Raw genomic sequence first — 22,883 nt, 5'->3', positions numbered from 1 at the left:
TGTGTAATCATTCAAATGTGAAATAGTATCTTACGTTTTGGTACATACATAAAGGGATACATACTGCACATTAGAATACCCTTTGATTTGCAAAATTGCGAAAAGCTATGTTCTATCAAAATGTATTGCTGAGCTATGTTTGTATAGCAGCTTAGAGGGATGAAATCACCAGAGCCTGAGACCAAAAAGCCTTATAGATCATTCATTATTGAGGTGAAAATAATAATTAAAAAACCCTAATCTTGCAAGAAAGAAATATGTCTTCTCCATAGGGGTCTCAAATGCCTGCCTCCTGCTGTAACACTGACTTTTAGAAGCTAGAGGGTTGTAAGACCATGGCTCACTATTAGTTGCCCTGCTGACCTTTGTAACACGGGATCAAATTCTGCTGCATTTCCTGATATTTTGTTTTGTTTCTAGGGGACCTGCAGGTCACTAAGGCTTTGGTCCCTCTGGGATATGCCTGGTACCTCTGGGATATGTCTGGTCCCTATGGTCCCTGCAAACAAGACAGCATGCATGCCTGTTTTCCTGCTCTCTAGTCTCTGCTCTGGACACAGAAAATATCCTCATGGGAAGGTAAAACTAAATAAATTTAAATCAGAAAACCAAAAGAAAACAAAACCCCCTCTTCTGAGTGCTGCATATAACCTTTTAATCCACTATCCCCAAATTATGCTTTGCTAATGTTTTGTAAAATGATGCTGTAAGCTCCATTACTGAAGGCTATGCACTCACGTACGTAGGACTAACAAAACCAATTGCATGAATTGAAGACAGGAAGACTTCAACGAAATCAGTATTAAAAAAAAAATTCCTGGATTTGTACAAAAGAAGCAAAATACATCAGGAAACTGACATACCAAATTCATTACTGCTCAGTGTCTGCTGAATAAAACTATTGGCTGTAGAGGATGCGAAAAGCATAAGGTTTCAATAAAGATGAAGTATTGCAGAATTCTTGAAATGAGAGCTGTGGTTGTATACAGTCTTTAAAAAATAATTTTCTTTTAAGGTTAAAAGTTGCTGTATTTTTGGTGAATCAGGGAGGGATATTCTTGAATTTATACTTTAATAAATGAGAAAGCTCTACTGCTACCAATAGAATTAAACAGAGGTAAACCAGAATGAACCTTCATACATCTCTGTGGAAATACATTGTAGGGGATGGTACAGAAATTGTTCCTATGTCCAAAGTAATAGAAACAACAATAATGATACAAAGACTTAAAGAAGAGAAAGAAACAGAAGAATACACTTACAGGCTGGCAAGTCACATCCTGTTTGAGGTACAATGAAACAGTGGCTGGTGATGTGCCCCGCTGAATTCGTTACAAGTTGCTCAGGACAGTGATAAAGCATGTCTGCTCAACAGCGGTGTGTGGGATTTCTCTGCTGGCTTCCTCTCTGTTGTCCTGCACTCCTGACCACAGCTCTCAGAGGGACATGAGCATCCATGAATAAAGCTGTGTCCCTGCTGGCTTGGGGAGCTGCTGCTAAGGCCTGATGATTGTTTATTGTTTTTCTGAACCACTGCAAAGCTGTAATTGTGGTTGTGATTTGTGTTGCTTCCAGGGTGATAAAAAGCAATCTGGGATTTTAAAGCCCTAGTTCTGTACTAAGGTTAAACACGCACTTAGCACTTGTTCAGTCTGTGAGTTTATGATCAGTGAAAATAGAAAATCAGCATATCCCTGAAGCTGTGTATGTTCTTAAGCACTGCACTGAGTCATCATCTACATCTCTATTTGTGTCGACTGAAGGTAATTTCTGATTAACTTTTATAAACCCAAATATAAAGGGATTGTTTCATTGTACTACCTTGTGCAAAGAACATCACCAGAAAGATGCTTGTAGTGTCAAATCTGGGTCTGTCATATCTCAGAGACAGAAATGCTGAAATGTGCAGGCATTTTGCCAACAACCCTTCCTCCACAGTTTTCTCTTTGGAAATGAAGAAAGGATTATTTGGGCACAATAGCGCAGGTGTGGCACCTTCTGAATATTCAGTCAAAGCCTTTGGAGTATAGAAAAACATGGCATAAATGATGCTGCTGCCATTAGGCTCCAGAACTGCACTCATGGCCTGGGGGTGATGGGAAGCTTTAAGTTCATTAAAGGTTAAAAGTATTTACTAACTCTTACAGATTTAAAAGACTAAACATCTATAGAAGCTTTGCTCTCATCAGGCTTCTGTCCTTCCAGTTTTCCAGTTTATGGAAACCTTGTGTATTATCTCATTTTGGGTCAGAAGACAGGTTTCCTCCAGAAGTGGTGCTTCTCTGTGACTTCATCCTGGAGGTGACACTATTTCCAGGGCTGTGTGGTTTCCCATGGGAAGGATCTACCATGTTTCATTGCCTGGCAGATTTAAACCCCATGGACGATAGGTATCACAAAACCTGTATGTGGCCATATGATGCAATTTACATGAAGTGGCTACTGCATATGGTCTGCCAGCCTGTGGCAGATGGCTTTCTGTACGTAACACACAAACTCCAATCCTACAGCATTTTCAATGACTGCCATTTTTTATTTCTGCACAAATACATTGTCACCCACCCAATATTTTAAATGCACAAAGCACAGCACTCATCAATGACTTCATACATATAAGGCAACCACCAGAAACAGTAGCTAGTAGCTGCACTGGTGGGACATTATTATGGCGATGCTTATCCCTAATCGAGGGAAGGGTAGGGCAGTGTTTCACAGGAGCAGGAGAGGAACAGCAATCCCTTTTCTGAGCAGCTGGTGTGCTCGTGGGCAGAGACACTCCTAAGGGGACCCACGAACAGCGGCAGTGAGCAAACACCACAAAGAGATTGGTGGAGCGTGGAGGCCCTCCATGCAGATCCCACTCTCCAGCCCAGTGGCATGGTGCCCCGCTCTCCACCGCTCACACGGCAGCACGGACACACTTCTATGAGGAGCAGCAGGCAAATCTCACAAGGGAAACACAACCACGAGCACCCCCCTGGCTATGGGTTCATTTTCAGCCCGAGACACAAAGCCAGTTCGGATTTCTGAATTTTGCCATCCTTGTTCACGTCGCAGTGGTTGAGCAGGATCTGGCGGAACTTGTCCAGGTCCACCCCGCTAATGCTGGGCTGCAGGCAAAAGATAAACACAGTGCTGAGAGAGAAAGCAGCTCTGGATTTCCTCAGCCCAGTAAAGCAGCAAGCTGGGAAATGCACCTGAGGAAGGGTGACCAGATGGCCTGACCCCACATCAGCTCATACACAGTGTGGAAGCAAGCAGAGAATGGGGAAAGGGCACCCTGCAACAACAGAAGGGGTATGGGACTGTGAGTAACTGTATGGAAGGTGCAACATGATTTTTGTGCTTAGTCAAGGCCATCAGTATCTGATCAGTATCAAACAAAAGTCTGCAGAAAAGCATGCAATACAGGTCACTGCGCTTCTCTACCTGTGCTTTCATCTGGTTTCCTCTCTCAAACCTGCTACATGAGGAATGATGTGGCATTTCTGTCAGCAGGCTACTATTTTAACAGGCTAGTCAGCAACTTAAAAATACCTTTAGTGTATCATACTGTCCTGGGTTCAGCTACAGCAGTCATTTTTTTCTCCTTCTCAGTAGCTGGTGCAGTGCTGTGTTTTTGACTTTCAGTCTGGGAACAACGCTGATAACACCGATGTTTTTAGTTGTTGCTAAGTAATGTTTACTCCGACCAAGGACTTTCTCAATCTCATGCTTTGCCAGAGAGGAGGGGAAGGCAGGAGGAAGCAGAGGCAGGACACCTGACCCAAACTGGCCAAAGGGGTATTCCATACCACAGCACGTCATGCCCAGTATAGAAACTGGGGGGAGTTACCCGGAAGGCCCAGATCGCTGCTCGGGTCGGGCTGGGTATCGGTCGGCGGGTGGTGAGCGGTTGTGTCCTTTTCCCTTGTTATTCCTCTTATCATTATTATTGGTAGCAGTAGTGGTTTGTGTTATACCTTAGTTACTGGAGTGCTGTTATCTCAACCCATGGGAGTGACATTCCTCCGACTCTCCTCCCCATCCCTCCGGGAGCGGGGGGAGGAAGAAAGAGGTGGGGGGAGTGAGCGAGCAGCTGCGTGGTTCCAAGTTGTCGGCTGGGCTTAAACCACGACACATATGAATGCTAAAGACACATATTACAGGCTACGCTGTCTCTGTATGCTCCAAATGTTGTACCGTTTCCTCTGCTTCTACACACTGGGTACAATATTCTTGATAAGAGGTAGACCTCAAGTAATTTTCAGGTGTAGCACTGTGATGAACTAGTGAACCATGAGGTCATTCTGGAGAGGACCACATTCACAGTGAAAACAGAAGAACGAACTTCTGATGACTGATCCACATCAATACAATTTGTGATGCTAACACATAACATCTGCCTAATTCAGAGTATGAGTTAGAATGGATGTTTCTTAAATAGCGTTGCTGAGTGAAGTTGTATTGATTTGTCAGGCAGAATTCCTGTGATATGCTCTGCAGTGTATATGCTGAGACTGACATTCACTTCTGCTGATGATCAAAGTAAAATTTGTCTCTATGGTCTTACTAGCCCCTGTAGTTACATAAATTTGCCCAAACAAGCACCTTCCTCTCAGAAACATAGGATATTAGCAAATAGAAAGAGCCATGAAGCTACCTTGACCAGTTCCATCATGTCTTTGACAAACCCATCCACTTCTGGGCCTTCTAGTGCTCCTGTTTTACTCTGAAAGATGAAATAAACATCAAAATGTTCCAATGAGTCAAAACCACCACAGTGTTTACTGGTCAGTAGGTCCACATGGTCACTGAGCTTTATAGCATAAAGATCACAGAATCATAGGAAGGCATGGGTTGGAAGGCAGCTTAAAGATCATCTAGTTCCATGGGCAGGGACACCTTCCACTAGAGCAGGTTGCTCCAAGCCCCATGCAGCCTGGTCTTGAACACTGCCAGGGACGGGGCAGCCACAGCTTCTCTGGGCAACCTGTGCCGGTGTTTCACCACCCCCAATTTCTTCCTAATATCTAATATCCCTTCCTTTTTCCCAAACAATCTTCTCCCCTCAAACAGGAGCAACATCTCCCACCATTTTGTGAGGCTTGCTGTTCGCCACACTGAGGGAGCTGTGTAACTGTCAGCAGTGGCACTGAACTGCTGACTTCTGACAGGCAGTTAGGTGGCCATGTCTGTCATGGGCCAGACTCCCTAATAACCCATGAGTCAATACTGGAAGGGGTTTTAATTGCAAGGTGCTGGTGATGCAGGTCCCAAACTACCAGAGACTGCAAGTAAGTGCTATAGCCATCACCTCCTCTACACCTCTTGAGTCTTCTGCAGGAAAATGCTACTAATGCAGCAGCACTGGCTGTGGCAATGGAGGAAGTCCAAACGGGTCCTTTGCCACAAGGTCTCCGAGCATCGGTCCCCTCTGTGACGCACCTTACATCCAGTGCCTGGATCCCTCTGACCCATGGGCACATCTGCAGCTCCTGAGTGACTCCCGCATCACCCAGCAGAAGAAGTAAGCCTGATCTTAAGTGTGTGCTAAATCTCTGTGATTTAAGGAGTACAATGGAATGGCCTCTGGGACTCACGACATCGTAGTGTGCAAAGATCTTCTCAAAATCTCTCCTCCTTTCTTCCGTGCTGCAAGCCTGCATGCGAAGAGGACAAGCAAATGAAAAACATCTTTCAGAAAAGATTCAAGTTTGGGCCCAGGTTATCTCAGCTGAGAGAGAAGAGTTTGGTGCATGAAAAAGTAGCACTACTTACATCCATTTTAAATTGAAGAAGGAAATTTTCCTGGAGCGCCAGAATCCTGAATGGAGAGATTTAAATTACGATCTTTCCACTTCATCATTCACACACAAGCTTCTGAGTCATAAAGCAAAGGGGTTTTAGGTTATGGGCTTTTAAAAAAGAAAGTTGCCTGTAGGGTTATTTACAAAGGGCTGTTATGGGGGCACATGCCTCCCTCCCTGCCTGATGGGGAATGGTGGGTGCCCTTTGTCTCACTACAAACAAGTTCCTTAGCACCATTGCTTCCCCCAGAGCATTTCTGGTGGTCCAGCACAATGGAGGTTGACAGCCTTGGAAGCAAAAGCTACCAGACAATCATTCCTTGTAACTGGATTGCTGTGCTGCATGAAAGGAAAGAGTAATTTATCACTCTCTGTTGGAGGGAGAATCAGTGGTTGTAAAAGACAAAGTACTACTTGCCTGTGCACTGAGACTGGACAAATTCCTCTCCTTTACCCTCCCAAAGACCCTCAGAGCACTGATAAAACCTTCCTTTCCAGCTGTTCTGCTAACGCTGAGGTTTTTAGAGCCCGTGACACTGGGCAGGCTGAGCTGTGTCTGCACGCAGAGGGGGCTGTGAGAAACGTGCTCGGACCAGAGGGGAGCCCCAGCTGGCCTGCAGCAAGGGGACAGTAGGGAACTGTAATGAAGAGGAAAATGCAACAGCAACCCCCTTTAGATATTCTCCATTCTGCTTGTTTCTCTTAATGTATTCAGTGGCCAAAGGGAGCTGCGATATGCACTGCAGTTATTTTTGGCGGTATTCATCGTGATCCCAGCAGAAATTAACAGTGGCAAACCAGTACCTCTCTCCTCTCATCCCCCAACCTGGTGTTCCAAGACTGTATTTGCACATTTAAAGTTTCGTGCAGTCACTACACATAAATTCACAGGCAGAGGCATACTGTCTATCTGCATGCAGTGAAATTCATATAAAAACCCTCTAAGGACAGAAAAGCGACAGTGGCCCATGACTGAGTCCCCAGCTTCATTCACAAGTGTCTTCACCTTGTCACTCCAAATCCTTTCTTACTGCATTAGCAAACTCCTTTGTGGTGGCACTTTTATTCCTCAAACAAGAACCAAAAATCCTTTGCAGTCCCTGCTGTGCACAATGATGTGAAATACATGCACATCTGTGACTACTGCTGAAGGGGATTGCCATCCTGCTTTGGAGAAGTGGTGCCACTGGCTGCTTTGTCACCTCCCAAGGAGCATGGCAGAGGTAGCACAGATCATGCCAGAGCATGCTGCTGGTGCACAAACAGGTCCTGGCACTGCACGCTGTCACAGGCTTTGGGTTGTCAGACTACTGTGATGGGGACCATGTGTAAGAGGCCTGGGATACCTACATCAGAGTCCCTGATTAAATTTGAAAGGAGGTAGGGCTCAAATGCATGCGCCCATAGGGAGATCATCACCTTGCCTGGGTCTGCCGTTGCGAGCTGGAAAACCCCATCAATATTATTCAAGCATACCTCGCCAGGTCATTCAGATCCAGTCGTCCATCTTTGTTTTTGTCAAAGATTTTCATCTAAACCCCAGGAAGACAGAGATAAAATAGAGAGGCCATGAGGAGAATACACATTAAAAAAAGCCAATATACATTTTGTTCTTTCCTGTGCTTGATCTGGGTGCTGGCCCAAGCCCCAGGCAGCATGTCCTCTCCTAGCACCAAGTGCAAGGGTGGCACAAAAGCATAGCAAAACCCTCCTGCTTTCTGACAGCAGCAACCCAAGCAATCAAATACCAGCACTGCTCCCTTCCCACCTTACACAAGGATAATGATAAGTCCCCACCAAACACCTAAGAAACGAGGTACTGTCCTTGCCATGGCCCCTGAAAAAATGTTGAGAAAAGGGGAGAACTTCCAAACACTTCCAAGCTGACTCCATCCTTATCTTCGACTGTTGCTGTGGCTACTGAGTGGCTGAGGTGCCAATGACACCTTCTGACTGACACTCAGGTCAGGGTGTTATGCCACTAGAGCTGGAGGGCTTTGCTTGGCTCAAAGCCTGCCACCGGAAAGCGGTATGACTGGGAAGAAGGTTCAGGCTGCCAAAGTCAAGAGGTTAACCTGTGTGAATACAAAGCTTATCTTTCCGTTAATATGATCTTTTTGATGAGTCACCATCAGGAATTATTTATTTATTGTATTTGGTACTGTGTTCCTCTGCAAGGCACAAAAAAGAGCCTGTTACAGGGAGAGAAGCTGAATGGATTGCAGACCTGAATAACGCATGCCTCAAAGTTCTAGAAAAACTTTATTCCACATTGTAGGCGGAAAGATTAATATTTGATTATGACGGGTTGCCATGCTTTGTCAGATACTCAATATTGTAATATGCATTAATCTTACCTTGATAAATCTCATTTAGTGATTACGAGTAACCAGGTCACTATAAATCTTTGGTGTAATTGCACACATGCTGGAGAAGGCCCATAGCAGCCTCCATCTCAGGAGGCTGAGAGGGAGAGGACCATCTGCTATGACACCGCCTGAATGTGTGGGAGCCGGTAGCAGGTCCTGAGCACTTCCCAGCAGTGAAACTGGGACAGAGCCTGACGCTTGTGTGAGGAAACATAGTACCTGGAGAGCTGCCATTTCACATGGAGACCTTGCTTGTCAGTGCTGCCTCGTCCCTGCCTCTTGCTCAAGGGCAGCAGCTATGAGGACAGCAAGGCTATGGTAACCCTTTATCACACCAGGTTTAGATTAAGATTCTACAACAGGGTGTTTTACACTACTAAGGTTTGGATGGGATTTTTGAAGAGCATTTGGTATAGGCTCACTTTTTCTCCTAGTCAAAGTCAAGAAAAAGCTTTTATGAACAATTGAAAGCCCACATTGAGATCTTTGAAAAATTACATCCTGAGAGCCATGTGGGCGTTCTGTGGCACAAGGAAAGCTGCTTTCCCATCTCAATATCCTCTGCCAAGCATGAGCTCTGTGCAGTCACCAAATGACAGAAGAAAGAATTCTGCAGCTTCATTGGCTCTAGAGCTAGAGAGATGAAAAAAGCTGCCGAGCCATCCTGAGGACTTCTTTCAGGTTGCATCAGTCCAAGTTGTCCCTTTCCAGCTTACCTAACTTTTTCCATCCTGCCTTCTGCCCCATCAGTTATCCCACTGCAGTGTGGGACTTTTCCCTGGTATCTGCTAGGGCCACAATACAAAGCAGCCTGCCTGGTGTGGTGGAAGAGGCGAAGCTCTCAGGGACTCTGCTGCCTGGGGCAGGGCAGCTCCAGCTGAAGGCACTAGTCTTTTCTTCACACAAAGATACAACGTCCCTACCAAAACACACTAAAATTTACTGCCTTTAGCGCTCTTTGTACTTCACTTCTCCCACACATTACTGAGTTCCTGAAAATGGTTTTTTATTTCCTCCCTTTCTTTCGACATCTCAGGATTACTTTTGAGACTAAAAGCTGGTGTTTCAGCCTAGACTTCAGATTCAGGTATGGTTTTTGCCCTATGGTGCCTCAGGAAAGCAAACACACAGAGCTTTTAAGAGAAGTTCAGCTCCATGGCCACGAGGTCCTGACCTCCGTACAAGCTCACTGATAAATGCTGACTGTGGTGGCAGCTTCTGGGACCAGGACAGACCCAGTGGTTCCCAATCCAAGAGGCAGACTTAGGGCCCATTGTTCATTTCATGAAGGCCTGTCTGAGATGAGCCATGAGTCTTTTTTTCAGTGAAACATCTGAAGTCTCATCTCGTTTTCCATAAACAGCATTGTAGAGTTACTGTTCTTGTCTTGGGACTGACAGTGTCCTGCCTGCCCTTCATGTGCTCTACTTTGTGTGTGCACCATGTTTTCACGGTTTCAGAAGTCATGAATGGCCAGGAGGCTGCAAAGCTTTGTGCACCCTTAATGAAACAGGCTAGGTTAGAGGTGATGGTTTAGACATGGAAGTCTTTCTTTTTCATTATCAATTTTCTGATATTTCATTATCAATTTTCTGAAAACCAGTGGTTTTCAACTCTGTCCATTTCTGAACCTTTCACAATATTCCAGCAGTAGCACAGAACCCACTAAAACACACTTAACTGCAGAGATAATGCTTTCCTTAGTGGAACCTTAATGAAAAGTAACATCCCCAGTCAATTTGTTTCATTTGCACCCTATCTTTGACTTTAACATTAAACATAGTGGTTGACTATGTCTATTTACAGCTAACTAGCTCCCCTCTCTGACCCCCTTCACTCAGCTCTACTTTTGCAATACCAAGACAGAATCTTTGCAATTTCAAATTATTTGGCCTTTTTTTCTGCAACAAGTATCCTGAATCATTTTTCAAGCATATGCAATATTTTGATTGCCCAAATCAGCCAACAGAGGTAAAATAAACGCCTGTCTGGAAGAGGTAGGCCAAGCTAATTCTTGTCCCGTGACTTCCACATGAAAGATGGAAAACAAGTAGGGAAGATGGACTAGTGTTCACTGAATTAGTTCAGGTACCACAGCTAATAAGATAGACCTAATCCTATTATCTGGAAAACTGGAGCTCAGGCATACCCACTGCATGGCAATCTTGGGCTGCATTACTGAGGAAAAGCCTGGGGAAATGTTTATTAATTAAACTTCCAATTTTCAAGCATGTGTTTGATCTGATCTGCTAATTGTGTACATACTGCACAAAGAATGGCAGAGGGTGCTTACCCCATGTGATGAAGTGTACATCATGGGAGAAGCAGATACTTGAAACAATTATGAGATTGTTTCTAATTTAAACTTTTACCTTTACACACCATCTTGATATGTTAAACTGGATGGGTTTTCAGTTTACACTCCTGAAAGGTGTATTTATGCTGCCAGGCTGATATGAAACATCTCAATCTGGTTAAGGATAAGGTCTGGCATGTTTAAATAGCACTCCATTTCACTGAAAGCTTTGTTGCATCTAGTAGCATGCTTTATAAAATGATGCATTTATTTTACTGTCAAGCTACCCCTTGTTTTAAAGTGTTTGCACAAATTAATTCACTGACATTTTAATGGCAGTGCACCAGGGAAGTCTTAGTCCTGTTTGCTTGAATGTAGTCCATGCACTTGGAGGCAGACAGAGCATAAGTAAGAGCTGGGTTTGCAAAATAAGTTATTACATCTTGTGTTTTTAAGCGCAAAATCGAAACTGCCACTGGCTTTGAATTCAGCAAAGGAAATATCTCTGCTTTCCCAGTCCAGTGTTATAAAGAAGGCCACTGAAACACCACAATATGACAAATACGTGTGCTTTGAAGAGCAATATAAGATTATAAATGTGAAATACTTTCTGTGACAGAGATAAGAAGTAAACAACTGAAATAAATAGTTCTGTGATCAGTGGACTCACTAAAGCCTTCTTTTAAACCTTCTCTGGTTCTGGTTGTCTGTGTGTAATGAAGTGTTTTATCTCTCAGGTGAAACACAGAAAGAGTTGGCTCTTGCCTGGCCTCCTATTCTCACGAATGTATACATCAGGGGCATCTCTACCTGACAGCTGTAACTAAAATTGGCCAGTGAGTTCAAAAGTTATTGAGGGTGCATAAAGACAGGAATGTGCCCAAGCTCTAGGACTGCCTATGGCTTCTTTCCTTAGGGAAGGACAGGGAGGGAGATACAAAGGCTTTTGCAGAGCGACAGGAGGGCCCTGTGGCCCTCAGATCAAAAAGCTTGGTGCTCTTCGCGACCAGATTGCATGTGTAATCTAGACATTTAGTGCAGGATTTCTGAGAGTGCTTTGGTTCCTTAAAGACCAAGGTGTTAACTGTTGGTGTTTTCAAAAGCCTGCAGGCTCCTGACTTCTGTTGGTTTTGATCTTCAGAAATGAAGTTTGAGTTTAAAAGGGATTTTCTGCTTCCCTAGATTATGCCACAGCAAGTGTGGTGCAGAATTAGAGGTGACAGCACCATCGTGATTAAGTCTAGAAGAGACACAGGAGGCAGGTTTCCCTCCATTGTGTTCATCAGCTGTGCGGGTCCTTTCTTTATCCCACACAGCAAAGCAACCAGAGCAATCACCCACCCAAAGCCAGGAGGAAGCTCTCCAGGAATGGGGTGGCTCCTATAGTGGTGGCTGAGGTTAGGAGATGCGATGGTTGCAGTGCAGTGTATCACTGGAGATGCAGTCTTTTGGGGGTCACAGCACTGTTACAAAGCCACCTGAGAGGGAGGCCAGTATGGACTGCTACCAGAAGAAGAGATGTACAAAGACTTTTCCTTCAGGCACCAGTCTTCTAAGCTATACTCCACTCCTACTGTATTTCTAGAGCTTTGGGAGATTTGTTCAGTGTGTTAATAAACATAACAAACTCTTTCTAGGCTGTTGTCAGTACAATAAATATTTGCCTTTCCTTTATTGCACCATTTCTTTGATGGTCATAAGAGGATCCATTAACACAGATAAGCCAGCTTGGCCCATAAGGTGTTAAGGGGCTAAATCACTTGGGATTTCTGTGCTGTGACTTATTTCCCTACATAAATACACTGGCATTGGCATCGAGCACAGACGGGCAGGCTTTCACAGCTAAAGAAGTGACCACACTGAGCCTCTAGGCAGCAGCCACAAAAGAACCAGAAATCCCTGCAATGTACCATACAGGTAGTTCACCATACATACTCATGGACACAGACCATCTTAGGGAGAAGTCATCCTGTTTGCCTTTGCGCTGAGAAGATGAGGAGCCCTCAGCTAGTCAGGCTGCAGGCTGGCATGCCTGGGGTATGTAGCTCAGTCCCCAGGAGAAACTTTGCAGATCAGCACAGCAAAACCCTGGCATCGTTACAGCTGGGAGGATTTCTATATTGACTTCTCTGGGGCTCATATTTAATCCTCTGCTATCTCCTTCTGCAAACTTTCAAATGCTGTAGTTCATGACCCCTGCCTGTTATTGGTCACTGCACTTACATTATTGCCTCTCTAGAGTTTCTCTTGTGCTGAGCGAAGATGGTATGTTGGTTTGGGAGGGGCTTATCCTTTACATTTTGCTCAAATATAAAAATGCTCGAACTAAAGAACTTTTTTGTGCTCAGTCTGACATTATCAACATAAGGCAATGCAAAAAGTGAACGTCAGTGTTGCATGTGTGACTGCTTCAGCAGTATATATAACTTAATTCACTGAAGTTTGCCTCAGTAATGAGCTTGCCCTGCATGTGGCTTGCAGACATTAGGATTACAAACTAGAAGTAGCATGCTGCTACCTGTGAAGCTATGGACTATCAGTGTTTCTATGGAAAAGGTAGTAACATATAACATAGAAAAAGGTTTGCCAAGATGCAAACTGAGTCAGAATATTGTTCTTACAGAAGAAAAAAGGATGAATACTTAATTTCACCAGAAATTGTGTCTTAAATCATCAGAAATTATGTCTTAAATCTAGTTCATATTCCAGCCTTTACAATATCCAGGTACATTTACAGTATGCAAGTACACAGCTGTATACATGCACACGCATGGAAGATGTCACTCATAACAAAATGTTGTCAAGTGGATGTGTGTATTCATGGGCTAAAACTTCACCAGGACCCAAAAGCCTCATAATACCTTGATTCTGGGGGCTGAATGGAGGTGGGAAAGGATTGGGAAAGGCTGTTAATCCTGCTGTTACCTTCTACAGCCTTCTTCTCATCATGAGGCAACAAGTGGGCAAACTTTAATTTCTCCAGCTTGTTACTTCGGGAAGGCAGAATACTCTCACCATGCTCTTAAACCCCTCCTTTCTCAGCTATGCCCCTCCTGTCTCCTGGAACAGGACCCCCAGGGTTACTTGTCATGTTGTGGAGAGTCTCAGAGCAATACAAGGCTTTGCTTCAGCCTCCAAGCTTCTGCTCCCTGCTGACAGCTCTCAGTTTATGCCCATGGGAAGGTGAGAAACATACTGTTTTCAAAGATTCAGAACTACACATGACTCTGTATCTTCTCATGCAAGCGGGTGCAGACAAATAAATACACAATGACTATTAATACGAACATACATATACGCTGGTATGACAGCTAACAAGAACTGTGCCTGCAAAGGGGCTTCTTCAGAGCAGGGCTGCTACTTTAATTCCCCAATGGAAAATCTTGCGAATTAAGTTTTTCTTCTGTGGCTTTCCCCAGTGGCTTTAGTGCTCTTTAAGATTTGATTTAGCAGACTCATGGGGCTTGTGCAATGCCAATGCATTCACTACCTGTTTTCTTTCCAGGAGTTCATTACTTGTTCATCAAATCCCTGATCTCTATCAGCGTTCTCTGAAGAGAGGATTTCAAGGTCACAAGGAAACAGAATAGCATCTTAATAAATGGCTTCTAAGCAACCTGATAAAGTGATGTTTCTTTCTGGAGACAACAAATCTCTTCCGAAAGAAATACTTTCTCCCTCTTCCCAGCTTTGTTTTAATGTGGTTTAAGATCATTATTAGCAACATAAGTAAGTGACAAGTCTTTAGCATGCCCTGGCTGATATGATACCTGCTCACACCTCTCACAGGCGAAAGCTGCAAATACTCAGCACAGAATCACAAATCGCCTTTTTTCTTTCTTTTTTTCTTTTTTTTTCCTTCATGCCTGGGTAAGCTTCTTTAAAATCACAATTTCTGTCTTCCCCTTTATCCCTATCTCCCAAAGGCTGTAGGGTCCACTCAGTGCATCGGTAGCTTCTTAGGATGTGTGCAGCTGGCTGTGAATGTGCAGAAAAGAGGGCAGGGATCTATAAATTCCTGTGGAGACAGATAGGTTTACAGCTCTTTGGGACACAGCTTATTTCAAGTAATGTTATTACAGTGGCACTTGAAAGCCGTGAGTTGGAGAGATAGGCCACCCTGAGAGACCCTGTAGCTGTGTGCAGCAGAAACGGGTCCTTGTCCCAAAGACCTTTTGCTCTAAAAAAGATAAAAGGGTGAGACCAAAGTAATAGGGGAGAGAAATATTTCCATTCTGCAGTAAATGAATTGGTGCAGCTGGTTACTAAAGGTACAAGAAATCTGTGAGAGCCTCAAGAGCAAAATGTAAGGGCCACCGTTCCTCTGTTTTCCCAGACAGTACTGATGGTGGCAGAGTTTCATCAGGACTCTGCAATTCAGCAGCTCCCCACTCCACGTGGAAAGCAGAGAGAGAAAGCAAAGAGCTCTCGTTGCCCTGGGCCTTGACATCATGTCTTTGCTCTTGGCTCCTTGAGTCACTTCAGCCTTTTGAATCCAGCACTGCAAATGGAAGACTGAATCTTTCCTTCCTTCCTTGTAATTCTGCCCTCCTACTTCAGGTAAGTTCCCATGCAATCACTTTGTGCACTGCATCTGCTCTATGCAGATGGTGTCCATGTAGATTCTTTGCTGTGATGTACAGAATTCATATCCTCTCTTTTACTACAGGATATCACAGGGTAAGATTGTATGTGTTGCAATGTCATACTCTGCCTTAGCTCTTAGGATCAGGTGTGTTGGCAAATACCCTTGATCTTCGGTTTGTAGCAAAGTATTGCAAGGGGAAAAAAAATCATCTGCCATATCCTCATTTTCGAATAACCTTTAACATCTCTGATTCTTTCGGCATTGCAGCTTTGCAAAGTTTTGTCCTCATGAGCCAGATTTGCATTTTGGATCGCAGATTTCATCAGATATACTAAGCATCCCTTTTCCGAGGTCAAAACTTACCCTGTAACACAGGGATCAAACTGCCTCTCCAAAGATACAAAGCCAATGTATAAAAAACTATGTGAATAGAAAGCAGGCCTCCTGGCTGTCAGCCCTGGGCTACACTGGGGCAGCAGAAGTGCCAGATCCTTCTTGGGTAATTATGAAAAAGGGAAAAGAGTTGGAGGAAATGTACCTCCCAATGTCTATAGGCTTGAGACGGCCTATTCCCCAGGACCTGATCACAAATAAGCCATCTGGGGATGGAAACCTGAATGGAGCAGCATAAAAGCTATTTGCTACCTGCAAACAGTACCAGAAAGATTTTTGCTCCAGCTGTAGTTTCTGCCATGCTATTGGTTTCAAGCTCTGCCAGTTGGGAAGGAATTTCTGTAGCTTGCATTCCTCTCCCTTCATTATACTATAGATATGAAAAGAATGCACACTCTTCAGTGACGTTACAGCCCCTTTGCTCTAAAGGGTCACATTTCAGGCACAGATGCACCATGCATACGTAACTCAGTAGTGCAGAATACGCGGGCAGCTCTTTTTTTGCTTGCATACCAAGCTGGTTTTCAGGCACAAGCACAGATTTAGTGCCAAGAATCATGGCAGTTCCATCTGAAACTCATTTAGAAAATTGCAATGGTAGATGCGTGCTAGTGGAACTCAAATGATACCCTTGTGAATGACATAAGAAATGAGCTTTTTGCTTTCCTTTCCTTTTCTTGTTTTTAGATGGTTAGATGTGATAAGGTGCTCTGAAATCCAGGTGACTGATGCTAAACTTACACCAAATATTATGTTGTTGATTGCAGTATAAAAGCTATATTGTGATAAGGCAGGGGAAGAGTTGAAGCTTTCAACATCCCGGTCTTTCAGGGAAGCAGCAGGGAGCCAGCAAGGCTTGCTGGGCTTTACAGAGCAGAAGAGACAGATACCTGCGTGTCTTGGGAGCAAATCGATATGCTAGGAGGGAGGGAGGGAGGAAGGGAGCTGCAGGTCTGGCTGAAGCTGAACACACCATGAAGAAGGATGCACCTCACCTCTTCTTTGAAGGGGCACAGAGCTCGGTTTGCTTTGGCATAAAGTCAAGCTGTTTTCTCATAGAAAACAGTTCAACTCACTGCAAAAAGACTTGAAATGCTGTTCACAGCTGATGTCTGGTGCAGTGGAATGAAACAGCAGCCGCATGTGGTAACTTCCCAGAGGGATCTCTTGGAGAAGATACACCTTTTAAGGGGGCATTTATGGTCCTATAGATATTGACCCTGAAGAAGATTTTTAGGCAGAACTATAATCTAAGCACTATCTTCTCTTACCATGGTATCAGTATATTCTTCCAGCTTCACTTCAGTTACCATCTTGTCATGCTGCAGAAAGAGATCTCGCAGGAAGTCCTGTAGGAAGCAGAGAGACAAATTTGGAGTAAATTTAAGAAATAACAGTAAGAAATTAAATTCAAATTCAGCAGTATTACACAAATCTATTTTCACAATCCTGGTTAGCTGTAGTGTCCTCAGTTTCACATAAAGTTCACATTTTTTTAGTTGAAGCCTAAATAAATAAATTAGAAAATAACCAGATTCCTCCAGAGCAGGCACACTGGAATGAGTCATAATTAGCTCACAAAATAAGGAAGAGATAACGTAAGTCCTACAATATTTGCTAACTGATCTCAAAACAAAATATCTGTCATTCAGCAAAAACTTAAGCATCCTTTTACGTCCTTGTTAGAGCACAGGCTAGAGCTACACTCTGAGATGTCAGCACAGGGTCTGCAGCCCACGCATGGACCTCTGTGCCCAGCTGGCTCAAAGCATTTGAGTTGAACAGTGTTCTGCCTCCACAGCATGAGCTTTACAAAGAAATCAGTAGTCAGGAAATCTGCAGGCTCAGGAAGAGATTGGAGAAATCCCATTAATAAAACACAACAGCTTTGGCTCTGTTTAGCTGGGAGAGGCACATGAGCAAAGGCACGGTGGGGCAGCACTCAGGGGGGCCCTTGGGGGTCTCCATGCCAAGTGGGGTCATGGGATGAGGCAAGGAGGAAGCAGGACAGCAAGGGAAACAGCAGAGCATCCTCCCTCCCAGCAGGGTCCTTGCAGCCACACTAAAAGCCTGGAGAATCCCCAGTCCTTAAACTCGCCATGGGCAACCTAGAAAAGCATTTGTCATCTATACACAAAGAGGCAGCAAATTGGCAAAGCCAGTGAAAAGGCTCCCATTGACATCAGTGAGCTGTAGATCAAGTGCAAAGAGACTTACTAGAATAACTTACTTTGAGCTCGCCAGCTGAAATAAATCCACTGCTGTCAGCATCATAACTGCGCCAGATCTGAATGGGGATAGATTGATATGACCACATAAATATTGCAGTTAATCATCTGTTTGGGTGATAGATTGTAAAGATTCAGATCAGGGCTTTCCTAATGGGCAAGCTGTTGCATTATCCAATACTTAATTAATTGTAGATGACATAAAATAAACTTCCCACACAATAGCTTATATTCTCACTTGGATGCTGCACATGTGACATGCTGCTATCACATATTTAGTGCAGATACACTGTCTATAAAAGGAAGAAAAGACTAAGAAACTGCTCTGCATTTCTTACCTAATTTGTACATGCAGCTTCTTTTATTGCCCTGAGTAAAAGTCAAGGCCATGCATAACAAGGCCATTGATCTGCGGAAGAGCCCATTTTGATGTGAAATAAAAGTAACTGCAAGTAGTCTTGGAAAAAAATTTGGTGCTGAGATACTTAGGGGCAGGGACATCGGGCAAAGTTAAGGAAAACTTATGGGATTTTGCTCCTCAGTTGACCCATCTTACGGAGATTTCTACTCTACACCCTGCCAGGCTAATGCTTCAGGATAAAACGGCACTTAAAACACGCCAGGTCTACCCTCTTGCTTTATGCTGTGCTGCAGGAGAGGAGATGCAGCTTTGGCTGTAGCTCCCAACAGGGCTGAATTCATCAGTGGGTAGGTACCACCATAAAGTTTTGTCTCTGGTGACATGACTGATAGTGTCTGAGAGTGTTGGTAAAGCTACCACTTCTCTACTGGTATAAATAATTTACAACTTCTACGGGAATAGGTCAGAACATATTTGCTTCCACAATACCCATGTATTTCCCATGTTATGTACTACAGAGATTGGAAGTATACACATTGAAGAAGCTGTTGGTGTTGCAAGGGGAAGAGGCAATGTGGAGATACAGACCCGCATGAATTCCACACTGTTGTCCAAGGGAGTTTCCCGTCGGAAAAGCAGCAGAAAGTTCTCATCATCCGGCAAGATCATATTTGCAAGCTGGGGGGGGGAAAAAACCCCACAAACCCAAAAAGTAACCAACAACAAAACATATAACGCCCCCCCCACCCCCCAACCCCAAACAAACCCAAACTCTGAAAGTAAAGAACAGAGAAAAACTTGGGTTGCTGCTGACCGAGTATGAGAAATATAAGCTGAGCATGTTGTTGTCTTGGAAATAAAACCCCAGACCAACAGATTTGGCTAATGCAGACAACTCAGCTCCTCCCCACCCAGGCTCTATATCTTTCACATTTCCCAAGTCTGCTACAGGCCCATTTCATAGAGTCATAGAATGGTTTGGGTTGGAAGGGACCTTTAAAGTTCATCTAGTCCAACCCCCCTGCAATGAGCAGGCACATATGCAACTACATCAGGTCGCTCGAAGCCCCATCCAACCCAAACTTAAATACATCTTCTACCTCTCCAGGCAACCTGTTCCAGTGTTTCATCACCCTCCTTGTAAAAAATTTCTTTCTTTATCTAGTCTGAATTTACCCTCCTGTAATTTAAAACCACTGCTCCCTGTCCTATCCCTACAGGCCCCATCTGTCCTAATTCTCCAACCTTCTATAAAAGAAATCCTGGGCTGGGGTTGGGGAGAGATACCTCTTGGATTTGCAAGCGTCCATCTGCGGTGACATCGTAGGCAGATATAAATTGCTCCTTCATCCTTTGAACTTTTTCTTCTGTGATGGCATTCTGCCACGGAGAAACAACATGCACATGAAAAATTCTGAGGCACTGAGTCTCCTGGAGGAAATCTCCTCTCACGGGTAACCATTAGGATCATTACATCCTTACATCCTTCTAAAAGCCCACAAACACACCACCACAGATGAATTTTTGGAAACAAGTCTTATGCATATCTTCGTAGCAACTAAACTTTCAGTTGGAAGACCAGTATTTGGAAAGCCCAAAATATTTCAGTGACATCTGCTTCTTTAGTCAACTGTTCCCACTATGTCACTGGGGTTTGGTTTTGCTTGAGTGTGTGTTACAGCGATTTCTATGCAACTCATTTTCAACTTGTGCTTTTTAGGAAGGTGTCCTTATCCTTGTAGTTCAGTAGATCATCCGCCCTGAGAGGTGTCAGTGGAGACAGATTGTTGCGTATTATTTCCTGTCAACTGGTTCAACACCTGGTGCCAAGCCCTGTCAGTGTTTCTGGGTTAATAGCATGAAATTTCAAGCAATTCACATTCCCTCTGCATCAACCCCATAATCAATTCATACATAGTGAGGAGTTTTCAGGACTTGTCAGGCTGTACGATTTGACAGGTATCGCTGTGACAGGTGAAATACAATGCTTCAGTTTATCAGGCATGATTTCTTTGTCTTAGCAGTAACCATTAGGGTTATGTGGTCTAACTGGGCTACACAAAGCACAATTTCCCTACCCTGGGAAAAGGCTTCTGGTCAGATGAGCTTTGTGGCTGGGCTGAGTAACTCAATCTTGTCCAAGCAGTTAATGAAGTCCAGCATTACCCTCTGCACCTGCATTGAGCAGGTCCTGGATCTTCTCCCAGTCCTGTGGGAGATGGCCATTTCTGGGACAGGAGGGAAGGAGGACAATAATCCAGACTGGCTCTTGGCATGTCTTTGTAGCATTTTTCACAACATAATAAATTAAATTCTTCCCAATCCCTAAAGAAAATCCCTTCAAAGGTTTTATAATCTCTATGTTCAGGTGGACTAAAGACCACAGCTGTGCCTTCCTGGGTCTTCTAACCCAGTTTGTCATCCTTTCAGCTACTATTTCAAGCTCATCAGGTTGTACAGTCCCTTTCTTAATATTATGACACAGGACCATGAGTGACTTTCTCAGATTTGCTCAGTGCATAGCTCAGTGCAGCCTGCCTGGCAGTTCAGAGGCTAAGCAAATATGAACCCCACTCTTAGGAAAGGGTACTGGTGCCTGGTCCGGGCAGGGTGATCAGCAGGCATGCACACTCTGCATGGTGGCCTGGATGTAGCATGTCCAGGCATCACATAATTCAATTCATATTCCCACTCTGGATGGGTGTTTGAAACTGGAAAATGAACTTGGCTCACACCCCAAAACTTCCTTGGCCATAGCCACATTCAGTGGTCCCCAGGTGACAACAGCAATGCCCAGCTGCTCTCAGCAACAGCCACCACAGTCAGTGGCAGAGGTGTAGAGATATGCTAGGATGTCATAGGTGGGGTAAGCAAAAAGAAAATGAGATACCTTAGGCCTAGGCTCACTAAGCTAATGTCTACATTTGCACTCACTTTGTCATCACCTTTCCCCATGTATGTAGATATGACTGGTATTTCCCAAAAGCCTTAATTTGCAGCTAATAATGACAGAAAAAAAAGATATCTTTAAGTAGGTGGATAGGCAGATAGAATGATATGATATGATTTAATTTGCCTTCACCTCATTTCAGAGCAGACTCAGAGCTCATGAGCACTCTCCTGCACAAAGTCATTATGGGTTTGTAGAGAAACCTTTACTGTCAGTGCAGAGGATCACTGAAATCAGGGGAGAAAGAGTTAATTGGCTTTGATTTATCAATGTCAAGTCAAAACAACCAGAGGGAGCTCTGCTTAGAAAAAGTGAAGCTCTTTCATCTTTCCACTATTTAGGGTACCACAGGATGTGCCAGATGATGGAAAGTTTGGGAATCTGGGAGTGAGAATAGGAGGATAGAGGCACCACATGGATATTTGTAGGGCATGTGGGGTGCAGCCCCTGGGGTGCATCCTTGGGGTCCAATGCTGAGGGCTGGCAGCTCCCAGTTAGGGGGTGAAACACACAGCAGTGATCCCACAGGGTTGTGCCTGAGGTGGCAATCCCCCTTCTGGAGCTTGCCATTGCTCATAAGTAGGTCCCAGGGCATGGCTGTGGGATACTCCATCCCCATGGTGGTGTCCAGCAAGCCCTGCGGGGATGCGTGGCTGATAGTCTGCACCATTGTCCTGAGTGGTGCTCACTGTTGGACCCCAGCTGTGGGCACTGGGTGCACAACACACTACTGGACATGCACCTACAGTTTTATTTCCCCTTGGCATTATAAATGGCCCTCAGGCTATTTAAATTGCCTTGTGATGGCACCTTAATGCTTTGAGACAGCTCCCACGAGTTAGGCGAGCCTATCAATTGTCAACTTCAATTGGGTTTCAAAGTGCTCTGAAATTATCCTCCTCCGTGCCCAGTAGGATAAGTTATTTCTGAAGCCATAATCATAGTTGGTATTTGAAAAGTGTGCTGTGGAATTCAGACTAGTCACTTGTTGAGAGAGCTTATTGCTCAGCTTCGTGTCAGCTATTAACCACCACCTCATTGAGCATTCTGAGGCAGGAACATTGTTATCTACATAAAAATAGGACTGCTGCCTTTTTTGTTACTTATTTTTAACTGGTTTAAACTACAGTTTACATCAATTAAATACCTGAAATACTTACAATATTTACATAACTCCAGCAGCTTTTAGTCCAAGGGGTTACACTACAGTGGATTTTTCAAGTTGGACAGTCTCTCTGCCCATAAATATAAATACTTAGGATACACAAGTGGTAATAATTCTACTAAAACCCACCCTTTACTCCCAGTTAATAAAAGCTATTGCACAAACTGGCTTTCCCAAGATGCTTGCTTGAGGCAGAAATATTTGTATAGTAAGAAGTTTTACACTGAGAATGATACACTTTGGTTTATGACCATTGGGTTTCAAAGACGACCTTTATGTTTACCAGAAAACCCCAATCCCAGAGGATAAAATAAAGAAAGTCATGCCACTTCCACTGGGGGATTTAAAGGTGTCCTCGCTGCCTCGGCCACCTTGGGTTGAGGTTGCTGAAGGGAGGCTAAGGTAGTAGCTTGGCAGCTTACTGGTCAAGAGGCCTGATTTTTTATTCTCTGTCTTTGGGCACCTACAAGTATTTCCTTGCCTCCCAGATCAGGGCAAGTCCTATGATAGAGTGAGAAAGATCAGGAGGAGGAGAGCAAGAAGGGGAGATCTCCAGGCAGGCGCACACAGGGACATAGTGGTATTTACATGGTCACACAGGTGCTGCACTGAGTGCTGCGGCCACCGGCTTCCCCAGGAAGTTTGCTTTTCCTTCCTTCCCTTTAATTATTAACTCACGGTTCAATTACAGATTGCAACAAGCAGGAAAGCCTAGAAACCAAACACATTCTGCTTTCAAATGTC

The 22,883-nt window shown here is 44.2% G+C and overlaps 1 protein-coding gene across 1 annotated transcript in view; it reads right to left on the bottom strand.

The window, feature by feature from the left end:
- Positions 1–2,882: 2,882 nt before the first annotated feature.
- Positions 2,883–22,883, bottom strand: part of SCGN (secretagogin, EF-hand calcium binding protein) — a 25,836-nt gene continuing 5,835 nt past the window's right edge. The window contains exons 2-10 of the mRNA XM_010014198.1: positions 19,312–19,404; positions 18,613–18,702; positions 17,666–17,722; positions 16,707–16,784; positions 7,266–7,321; positions 5,761–5,806; positions 5,583–5,642; positions 4,643–4,711; positions 2,883–3,110 (exon numbers count right to left, since the gene is read on the bottom strand). Of these exons, the coding sequence (XP_010012500.1) occupies positions 2,982–3,110; positions 4,643–4,711; positions 5,583–5,642; positions 5,761–5,806; positions 7,266–7,321; positions 16,707–16,784; positions 17,666–17,722; positions 18,613–18,702; positions 19,312–19,404 (678 nt within the window). The 3' untranslated portion in view covers positions 2,883–2,981. The remainder of the gene's footprint in view (positions 3,111–4,642; positions 4,712–5,582; positions 5,643–5,760; positions 5,807–7,265; positions 7,322–16,706; positions 16,785–17,665; positions 17,723–18,612; positions 18,703–19,311; positions 19,405–22,883) is intronic.

This window comes from Nestor notabilis, unplaced genomic scaffold (assembly GCF_000696875.1).
Source record: "Nestor notabilis isolate BGI_N333 unplaced genomic scaffold, ASM69687v1 scaffold6185, whole genome shotgun sequence".
Lineage (NCBI taxonomy): Eukaryota > Metazoa > Chordata > Aves > Psittaciformes > Psittacidae > Nestor > Nestor notabilis.
Note: the sequence above shows the minus strand (reverse complement) of the source record. Positions and strands in the feature narration are given on the sequence as shown.